This window comes from Phascolarctos cinereus, unplaced genomic scaffold, assembly GCF_003287225.1.
Source record: "Phascolarctos cinereus isolate Bilbo 61053 unplaced genomic scaffold, phaCin_HiC Scaffold_4;HRSCAF=312, whole genome shotgun sequence".
NCBI lineage: Eukaryota > Metazoa > Chordata > Mammalia > Diprotodontia > Phascolarctidae > Phascolarctos > Phascolarctos cinereus.
The window spans coordinates 492,766,904-492,778,467 of record NW_027555847.1 but is presented as its reverse complement, the minus strand read 5'-3'; the positions used below and the strand labels follow the sequence as shown (position 1 = coordinate 492,778,467).

The following is an 11,564-nucleotide window of genomic DNA, read 5'->3' as shown; positions in this document are numbered from 1 at the left end:
TATTTTCATCTCTCTTCTGTCGTTGTCACACCCTACCTTATTTTCCTAGGAATTTGGGCACATGTAATCACTCTTGTAGTGTACTCTTGTGATTTTTTTTCATCTTTGTTGTTTATCACAATGTTTTCCACAAGATAGGCATTTAATTGAATTGAATTTTAAACTCTGTATATCCACATATTGTCTTTGTCTCTCCATTTAAAAAAAATAAAGTTGGTTTTACTGAAAGCATGGAGTAAATTTTATTTCTATCATTTTAATGGCAAAATTAAGGACTCTAAAAGACATAGCAAAACAGTCACCAGAGACATTTGATACAATTATAATAACACACATTTCCATAAAATCAAGAAAACATAGCTTTACATAAAACAAAGGGAATTGATAGGGCAAAGGATATGGGTGTTGAGGAAAGATTTTTAGAAGTTTTTGGTTCCTCTAGCCCATATTATAGCTATTTTTAGGCTAAACATTTTAAATAAAGAATATAACATTTAGGATATAAAGATTATATCAAAGAAAAACACTGCAAAAACAAACTTTCAAAAATATGCAAATACTTTTGAAAATATATTTGAAGTCTACATTTCCATGGCATTCAAAGATGAAATGTAGATCCAGTGCTGATTATTTTTTATACAGTAAATCATCAGAAACCTGGACTCCATTAAATTGTAATAAGTGATAATTTAGATGGACAGTCCTTCAACCGAAGCTTATCTTTGCACTGCTCAAAATGGGTCTGCTAAACAAATTGTTACCAAGACTACACAAGACTAAAATAATGAAGAAAACTGTTTTTAAGCATCCTCACAATTACCAATGCTGAACACATTTGATGAGCTAAGTGACCAAAGTAATAATTAAAAGTAGGGCCTCTAAACAGAGCTTTACTAAACTTCGTAATTCTAAGTGCTTGATAATAATAAAACTGTAGTGCTTTTTTATTAAAAAAAGGTATTTACTACAGACTTACTAATTCAGAATGCTCATCCATGAACTAACAAAATATGACCGTATTTATAATACTTCTAGTGCAATCTTGCAAATTGCCAAGTACCTTTACTACCTACTAGTGAAGAACATCAAGTTCATTCATTTTACTATCTGTCAATCTCCTCTAAGGAAGACAGATAAATTTTCTTTTAAGTGTGACCATAGGTAAGTTTTTATGCTTAATTTAAGATGTGAACATGCATTTTGGCAAAACAGCTCTCAAATGAAGAATAAAAACCTATAATATATTGTATTCAAGTTTTAAAATATCCCAGCTTTGAAGTCTCAAAAAAACAAAAACAAAAAAAAAAACACAACTCCACTCCAAGTCCCAGTACTGAACTGTTAGAGAGACAGTCGTCTATCTCTTCATGCATGCTTCCGCTAGAGTCCTAAATTTGGGTTCCAAGTGATCTAAAAAGTCAAGCCCTTCTTCATCATGGTGCTCACTGCAACACCCTACAGAACCAGCCGTGGAGCCTCTTCCTTCATAGTTGTATGTACGGACATAGTCTTGAGCATGGGTCTGATCTTCATTCTGATTGCACAGTTGCACCTTCTGCACAGGGGAAAATGAACAACACATTATTATTTTTTTTAGACACCTAAGCTTATTAACATAAAATTATTTCTTTGATTTACCTTTCATTGTTTAATTTTTAATCAGAGTGTGTCCTCTAATGGATTCCTACATACAAAAAATGCACATGATTGGTGTATATATCATAATTATACTATAAAATCAATCTCTAGCATGCTTCTAATAATCAGAAAGGAGGCAATATATACACATGCACATATATAAATTTTCTTATTCAATAATAGTTAAGACTTGTATAGTGTTTTAAAGCCTTCAAAGAACTTTTTACATATCATCTCTATGTTTCCTTGAGAAATCACAACAAAGAGAAATAATAATTAACTAATCTTGAGGCACGTTTTTTCTCAGATCTTTTTAATAGAGGTAAGAGTTACTAAATATGCTTAGTACTACATTTACCATGCTTGATTTCAAACTCTGGTTCCCCAAACTCTACAAACTGGGATAATTTACTAAAAAAAAGGTACAAATAATAGTCAAGGACATAAATGGAATGAGTAAGTTAATATAACTGATTTTTTTCCCCCCAGACATAACCAAATCCAAAATTCAAGAGAGGAAATGTAACTTCTCTGTGAATAAGACTAATAATTTTAAGGAAGATATAAGCTTATTTTCTATTATTGAATCAGAAATCTACTGTTCATTATTTATAAGTTTGAAAGAATCATAACTTAGATGTACTCTATATTATCTTTAAAAAATTGGGGAAGACTTACTTCACCAAGACGGGGTTGAGTAAAATTCTGCCATTCAGAATAAGTGTGTCTGCAGTTGTCCAACTCAACTTGTCCTCCCCTACAAGAATCCAGGGTGTGGTGTCCTCCCCTGCAGGAATCCAGGGTATGATGTCCTCCTCCCCGACAGGATTCCAAAGTTTGATGCTCTCCTTTCATCATTTCAAAGCTTTCTTGCCCATTTTTTGCTCCTGATACAATGTGCAACCAGTGCCCACATTCTGCATAGTCAATCCATTTGTGCAATACTGAAGAAAAATTGAAAGACTGTGTTTGGGGTTAGGAAGAAAGCGAACAAGGATACATGGAAGAAAACCTGTCATTTAGAGAATGCTTTTTTTTTCTAGTTTGTAAATGTTTAAATTTCCAGAAATAATTTCATTTCTGGAATTAGTGCCTAAAAAAAAAGCTCATTAAAACCTGACATACAATTCAATTCAGTGCACATTTGTTAAGTTTTTTGTTGATGTAAAGAAAGCATTGTGTTGGTCAAGAGTAGACACCATCCAGCCCTGGCTCATGATGCCCCAAGTCTAAAAGGCATTTAAACATAGTTATTATCTTGTCTGTTCCGGGACATTAAAGCCAATACTCACTGTAACCCTAAAAGATATTCCTTTTTTTTTAAAACTTTCAGAGGAGATTCCCTAGTCTCCCTTGACACTATTTCTGGGTCTCACCCCTCAGAGTCAAGTAGTTAGACATCCGAACACAAATTTCTCTTGCTATATTGGAAATATTTTCACTTAGTGTATGGCAGATACAGAAGCATTCCTCACCATTTCTCATAAAATGCCCTATGAAGATTTGGTTTTAGATTTCTTATAAAACCTATCACATTTTCCCATATATTAAAAAAGTTTGCTGTGACTGTCTCCCCACAATTAAACTGTGAGCCTCTGGAGGGCAAAACCAGTTTCTTCATTTTTATTATCTTCTCATGCCTACTGGGAAGTTCCTCCCATAGAACAAGTACTTGTTGGATTTGACTAACTTCTTATCGTTAATTAAAAAAAAAAAAACGATCAGGAGCAAGGATTCTCTAAAACCCTAAATGTAAAAATACAGCCTTGCAATCAAGAATGTTCAAGCTCAACCAGTAACAGAGGCTATGTTTGTGATGGACTAAGCACTGGCCTTGGAGTCAATAAGGAATTAATGAATTAAAATGAATGAAAAAGCACGTATTAAGCGTTAATTGTCTGCAAAGAATTGTGTTAAGCACTTAGGCTGCAAACAGAAATCAAGACAATCCCTACTTTCTCGAAAGATTTGATCAAGTCTTTCCTCTGATACATATTAGCTGTGTGATCCAGACAAGTCACCTAACCTCTCAGCACTACAGGCAACTCTAAGATTAACAGACCAGATGCTAATCTGTATCAGTGAGTGGAATTTCCACACCAGGAGTGCCTCACTGATGAAATTAAAGCTCTATATTAAACTACTGATAAAATTTCAGATAATAAGATGACTAAAATTTTGGATGCCCTGATATCCTTTTTTTCCCCACTCCTCAAAGTATATTTAATAATTGAAAGGTAGAAGAGCATAATAGAGTGTTAGAATTGGAGTAAGTAAATTTGGGTACAAAATTAGCTTGTGACACTTGTTAGCTGAGTGACCACGAGCATGCCACAACTTCTCAGTTTCCTTACCTATAAAACGAGAATAATATCTGTTGAGTTCACATGAATTATCTAAAACATTTTGCAAACCTTTAATTGCTACATAAAAGTCAGCTATTATCATTGTTGTTAATCACATAAAAACCAAAATAAGCTAGTAGATGGGGTTTACTGTGCATCCATTTGTTGTCCTCTGGCCAGTATCAACTACAAATGCTCTGAATATTATGGTTGGGTCTAACACTGAGTTCTTTGTGGTCCTTTATCCCCCTTCAACTTTTCATTGCTTTATGAAGTGATTTTGTCCACAATCCTCCTCCTCCTCCATAATGTTTGGCAAATTAGCTTATATTCTTTATCAATGTTGCCCCTGGCTATTCTTTTTCTCTCGGCTTGGCAAAGAGATCAAATATTTGCTGCCTGAGGTAGCTTCTTCCTGCTTCTTCATAGTGGTGATTGCTTTGAATTTGTTAAACTCTAAAAATTATGATATAATCCATATCTTACTTTCATGATTTGCCATCTGCCCTGGTCATGTTGGAACTGCTATAATTTCATTAATTACTTTCTCACATTTATCTCTTTTTTCCAACTTGACATTAAATGTTTACCTTTGCTGGTCAATGACCTGATTAGACTTAGACAGTTTACTCTGAAATGACTCCCACATCAGTAACTAGCTGCTGCCAAAGATAAGCTGCTTGAGGAGGGTATGGAACCAACAACTGACAAGTGAGAGCAGGCAGGCCTATTCAATTATCATTTTGCATCTGTTTTTCTACCAAGAAGCATAGTCTTCCAATGCAATAAGGACAGAATAAAAATGGAGAACAGAAGATAATCAAGATGATTTGAGGAGTTATGGAAGACTGCATCTCCCTAACCATGTGTTCAAGTCACCTGATCTGGAAACAGGAAAATGGTATTATGACTTTCAAAAAATGGAAAATGGAAATGGAAAATGGAAAATAGCCTTTGACTTCAATTCTAAGCAAAATTATAGGACGTACAACTAGAGATATGATTAGTGAATCTAAAACTTTTTTTCATTTTCTTCCAAGGGGGAGAAACAAAACAAATTCTTGATAATTAGGGAAAAAATTACAGAAAGAAAAGGAATTTGTAATCCTAAGGAGCCAACATGACTTCATTAAGAATATAACATATTGTATTAGATGGTGTGTTAGTTTTTTCTTTCTTTTTTTGTTTGATAGCTTGTTGGGTATGAGAGAAGAAAGGGATGTATTTAGAAATGAAAGCCCTTTAAGAACAAAAGATACTAATTTTAAGAAAGAAAATAAATACTCAGATTATTCTGAGATTCAAAAAAATCCATATCATGCTAAACTAATCTTATTTCCTTTGTTTTTTGTCAAAATTATTAGATTGACAGAGCAAGGGAATACTACAGCTATAGCTCACCTAGATTTTCAGCAAAACATTTAACAAGTCTCTGATGCTATTCTTGTGAACAAATATGAAGAGATGTGGATTGGAGGAAGGCACAATTAGGTGTATTTGGAACTAGTTGAATGGAGGAATGAAAGAGTAGTCATTAATGGTTTGATGAAAACTGGGAAAGAGTTTGACAGTAGGGCACTTCAAAATCTGTGCTGAGGCTTGTGCTACTTAAGATTTTTATCAGTGATGAATAAAAGCATAGATAGGCATTCCTCTCACATTTATAGAATGCACAAAGCTGAGAGAAATAGTTAATATACTGGATAACAGAGTCAGCATTCCAAAGGTCTCAACAGACTAGCAAATTTGAACTAAATCATTAATAGAGGTGAATGTAAAATTGTACACTTGGTACAATGAATCAACTTCAAAAGTACAAGCAATTTTGGGGGCTACACAGAAGTTAATCTTTTAAAAATGGAGTCTGAAGTAGATTCAAAGTTCTGTAAGTCAACAGTGTGAGATTTCAGCTAAGAATGTCAATTCAGTCTTAGACTCCTTTAAAAGAAGTGTAAGATCCAGGAACAATGAGGTGACTGTCTTTCTCTGGTTGGATGACATGGACAACAAATTTTAAGATGGACATTAAAAGTGTGAAATGCAAATTCATGGTTTTATAGTGAATCCTCTTTTATGTTCTGTATACATGGAAATGTTCTTTTTCTGTCTATATATTTAAGTTCAAAACAAAATTTAAAAAATTTAAAAAGGCCATTAATTAGCTGGATAAAATGCAAGGGAGGGCAACCAGGATAATGAAGGGCCTCAAACAGATGCCATAGGATGATCACTTGAAGGAACTAGAGATGTTTAAACTGGATTATAGAAAACTTAAGTAGTCTGCCAGTCTTTAGTTTATTTCGTTTCTTAATCCCAAATAGTATGTTACATCAAAAATTTCATCATCTTCTGTGCCCACTTTTACACAAAAGTCATCAGATATCAATGTAAAACCTTAACTGTGTGTAATATCTTGGGACATTCTCTACTTTATCATCCTTTGCAACATATGTGACCAGGCTATAATCATCTTAATGTTTACTCAGGTATCATGAGGTTATCATGGAGAGATGACCAAATATCCTATGAAATGAAGTTTTTGGCAGCCTTTGGTTACATGATGTTAGCATGATGTCCTTTATTGGACAGCATAGGGAGAATCTGTGAGTTCATAGTTGGGCCCACACTCAAAACCTTTCCAACTTGACAGAAGCTGACACAGCTTGTGCTCAATAACACAGTCTGTGGATAATCTTCAAAATTCCACGGTCACCTTAATACCACAAGGAAGCATTACAGGAGGACTTTAAACAGTTAAATTAAATGTCTAAGGATTGTTTTATTATTAAGTAGTATCATTCTATGAAAACTAAATATGGTAAAGACACCAATGACCTATTACTAGATGAATAATACCTCTTGGTTATCAATAAGACTTTTCTGTGAAAAAAATAAACTAATCTTTTTTAGCTAAATATATGTTCTTAAATATAACCCACTTACCACTCTGTCATCTCCAGGGGCTTCGGTGTTTGATACAATAAGGTTCTGCTGAGCCAAATCATCAGGGAAGGTTTTTTTTGTTTGGGAGGAGCCAGAAGTTCCACAAACTAATGTAAATAGGATACCTATGAGGAGAAAAGAACCACTTGAATAATTTATATTAAAAGAGCATTACGGAATGTATGCAATTATATGGATGAATAGGTATGGAATTAATTTCAACTTGACTACTTAGGCAACCTGAGTTTACTCTTATTTGCTTAAGCAATGAGACATAGAGGGAATGATGTGCTAAAGCATGCCTCCCTGATGGATCAAAATTTTACCTAATTCAAATCAGCTTAATTTATAAAACCAGAATTTTTCTCATAGTTATTCAGATTGACTTTTGGAGAAATTTTTTTCTATGTAAATAAAAGCATTCTTTCAGGGAAAAGATCTTGAAAATTTGTCAAAGAATTGCTTATGTAAATAAATTCAAATCATAAGATAATTTTGCCCTAAAATGACAAATGACATTGTTCTCAGACTAAAGTCACAATATGTACTGTTCATACTTTTAATTGTATACTCAAGAATTGGTTGGCTGTAAATACGTAGTTGCTGCATTGTATGTATACTTTAAATATAATACGAATTTTTAGAATGACTTAAAATTATTTTTAGGGATATTTTATATATTTGGAGTAAATCAAAACACTTACAAGATAGTAATGCTGCACCCAGTATTATGGCGAGGATGGCCCACTTTCCAAGTCTTACATCATTTGCACCTCGTATTGGAGATACACGAGATCTACATTCACTTGGAACAACACAATCACATAAATCAACCCTCAATACACTGGTTGTAGACAGGCCAAGTCTATCTCTGACTGAAATAGGTATCTCATATATCCCAAATGCAGGATCATTGCGGAAAGATAAGCGTGTAGCAGTATCTGAAAGAAAATAAAAGGCAGTATTTCTTATAAAACACAGATAAACATCTATATCTCTCTCAGAATTCTCATCAACTACAATAATGATATTCCAAATGAGATGAGGTCAAATACAAGTGTTGGATTGCAAAAAGAAAATAGAAGGATTCAAGACAGAATCACAGAATTTCAAAGTTAGAAGGGACCTCATTGTCCTGCTAGGACAATCCATGCCTAAAAAAAAGAATTCGATACAACATATCTAACAAATGGTTAAATAGCCTTTGCCTAAAAACATTCAAAGAGCAATTACCTTCAAAGGCAGAAATTTCTAAAGGAATTTATAACCCCATTTTGTTTTATATCAAGCTTACATTTCTTTTCTGTAACTTCCATCCTTTACTCTTCATTCCACAGCCAAAAAGAATAAATCTAACCCTTCTTCCACAGAACACCCTCTAAAATGCTTGAAAACATCTATAATATCCCCCATTTTTTCTTCTTCATTATAATATCCACGATTCCTTTAGAAGCTGAACATCTGGTAGGAATTTGAGATTCTGCAATAATCTATTTAGTAATTATCATCATCATCATCATCATCATCATCATCATCATTAGTAATATTAATAGTAATAGCATTTATATGGTGCTTTAAAGTTTGCAAAGTATTTCACATATATTAACTCACTTGATCTTCACAACTCTGTAAGATAGATACCACTGTTATCCCCATCTTACATATGAGGAAACCAAGGCAAACAGATTAAATGATTTGCCCAGGTTTACACAGCTAGTAAATGGCTGAGAAGATGTGAACTCAGATCTACCTGGCTGCAGTCCTAACACACTACCACTTGCACCACTTAGCTCTATAGCCTTAGTAAGAGAAGAAAATAAGATTGGCATATATACATTACCAGGGCATTCAGTGATGAAATATTTATATTTCTGGATTTCTAGGTTCATTTGATTTAGTTCAACTCTACAAGCAGTTACTAAGTACTGATTGTGTGAATGACAGTTCAGTAAAGAAAGCCAGCTTCAGTGTCAGGAAGATCTGGGGTTCAAGTCTGCCCTCTGACACATACTAGTTGAGTGATCCTGGGCAAGTAACTTAAAACCTCAGTGTCCAAGCAACTCTAAGACTAGTTGTAGAACAGCTGATGATCTGTATGATTAGAGCGAGTTTCCTCCCCACAAGTACCCCTAAAATAACAAAATGACAGGGCCATACCAAAAAAAAACGTGGATGATACAAAGACAAAAAACAGCCTTGCCCTCCAGGAGCTGCTACTGGGTGAATACATCATCTACATATCTAAATAAATACAAGATAATAAAGACAAGTGAAGAAAGCATTAATTGAGAAGACAAAGAAAGAATTCACTTAGCATGTAACATCTGAGTTGAGCCTTGAAACCTGGTAAGGATTCCAAGAAAAGGATGTAAGAAAGGAAAGAGAGCATTCTAAACATTCAGGACAGTCTGTACAAAGGTTAAGAGATGGAAGAACAAGTGGGTCAGATTGGCAAGAATGGAGAATATATGAAAAGGAATAATCTGAAGTAAATTGGAGAGGTAGACTGGAGCCAGAAGATGAAGGATTTTAAAAGCTAAGCTGAGTAGGTTATATTTTATCCTAGAAACAATAGGAAATAATAGAATAAAAAGTGATTTGGTTAGACCTGGGGTTTAGGACGACTATTTTGTTTGGACCAGGATGATTCAAGGGGGAGTGAATGAAATCCTCAGAGATTCTTGAACCAGGCTAAAGAGGACAGCACCTCCTAGAAAAACAAGCGAAAATGTTGCCTTGCCTAATGCCCACTATAAATGTAATGAGTATCGAGTTCTTGCACTGCAAACAAGAAGTGAAAATGGGCAACAATACCAAGCTTTAGGTGCACCTAAATGGTGAAGTGAATGGAACACTGGCCCTGGATTTAGGAAGACCTAAGTTCAAATCTAGCTTCAGACAACTTACAAACTGTGTTATTTAACATAGCTACCTCAATTTTCTCATCTGTAAAATGAGGATTTTAATAGAACCCACCTCCCAGGGATTTTTTTAGGCTAAAATGAAATATTTGTAAAAAGCTTTAATAAACCTTAAAGCGCCACATAAATCCTAGCTATTTTGATTATGTTCCACGGAATAAAGTCTTTTAAAAGAAATTATTTAAGAATACACACCATTAATTTTGCTAAGTCTCCACGTTCCACCACCAACACGTTCATTATTGCTTGGCAAGGTGAATTCAAAGGGTGGACCATTGATAGGTTCATCAGGATCCACAGCAACAATGTCTGCTGAGCCCATCTGTGTTTTGCAGATTGTCATTCTTGTTTGAGGTATGGATGGACCGTTATCATTCACATCATCAACAACAATTCTCAGGGTACCAGTACATGTTCTGCCATCTAGAACACAGTAATAATAGTAACAATGATGGTGATAACATATTAGCCGCTGAATGTATTAAGCACATTAAGGTTCACAATACTATTCAATATATTGTCTCATCTGATTAAAATGTAATGTATCTTTTAGCATTTGATAATTTCCTGGTGAACAAAATCCAATGAACATATTTCAGCACTTATTATGTGCAAGGCACAGTGTCATTTGCAAGTGGGAGATATAAAGCATAAGACAGTCTTTTCCCTAAAGAGATATTACAAGACAAAAATGATTCATTATCAAATGAATTGTACAGTCAACAACTCCCATAGGAATTTGGAGAAGGGTACAACTTTTTCTGGCTTGGGTAGACAAAGAAGAGTTTACATAGTAGGTAGATTTTGAACCAAATATGGAAAGATGGGTAAAGTAGAAATAATAAGTGTCAAACACATGGTCCACAAGCCACATGTGGGCTAGACTGCCAAGCGTAGCCAAACCAAATTAAAATATAACTGCAAAATATTTAACAGAATAAATAAAAATACAATAAAACATAGATAACATTACATTTTAAAACAAAGTCAGAAACACAGCCCACAGGGCTCCTTATGTATGGAATAATGGCCCTGTTTCTATTTGAATTTGACATTGTTGCAGATAGATCATTTCAGGTGGTAAAGTAGCACAAGCAAATTCAAGGACAGAATAAAACAAAATACACAATGCAGTGTGAGCAGACAGCTGAATAATTAAAAAGAACTTGTAAAGAGGGAGGGGAAGGGGCTTAATGCCAGCTAAGTGGTCCAAACTTTACCATATAGTTAAAAAGTAACCTGATCAAAGCAGTGTTTTAGGAAGATTAGTCTACCAATGGGGTACAGGATAGATTGAGTGGTAAAGGAAAACTGGGAACACCTTAGACAAGTCACTTCATCCTTCAGTTTCTTTCTCTGTTAAATTCATTGGACTATACCAAGAGTGCAGAACCTGCAGCCTCTAGACCACACATGGCCCTCCAGATCCTCAAGTGTGGCCCTTTGACTGAATCCAAACTTCATAGAGCAAATTCCTTTAATAAAAGGACTTCTGTGAAGTTTGGATTCAGTCAAAGGGCCGCACTTGAGGATCTAGAGGGCCACATGTGGCCTTGAGGTCATAGGTTCTCCACCCCTGGACCAGACAATCTGTAAGTTTCCTTCTAGCTCTAAATACATGATCTTTTTACATCCCTTTAAGTTTCAATTTTGTGATCTAAGATTGTTCTCATATCCTTTCAGATTATTATTAGTAGACTATTAATGACAAGAAGCT

The 11,564-nt window shown here is 34.5% G+C and overlaps 1 protein-coding gene across 1 annotated transcript in view; it reads right to left on the bottom strand.

The window, feature by feature from the left end:
• Positions 1–217: 217 nt before the first annotated feature.
• The window catches only part of LOC110212571 (desmocollin-2-like), a 41,796-nt gene continuing 30,449 nt past the window's right edge, over positions 218–11,564 (bottom strand). The window contains 6 exon segments of the mRNA XM_020992580.2: positions 218–1,555; positions 2,317–2,537; positions 2,540–2,582; positions 6,927–7,051; positions 7,631–7,867; positions 10,043–10,270. Coding sequence (XP_020848239.1) covers positions 1,358–1,555; positions 2,317–2,537; positions 2,540–2,582; positions 6,927–7,051; positions 7,631–7,867; positions 10,043–10,270 — 1,052 coding nt within the window. The 3' untranslated portion in view covers positions 218–1,357.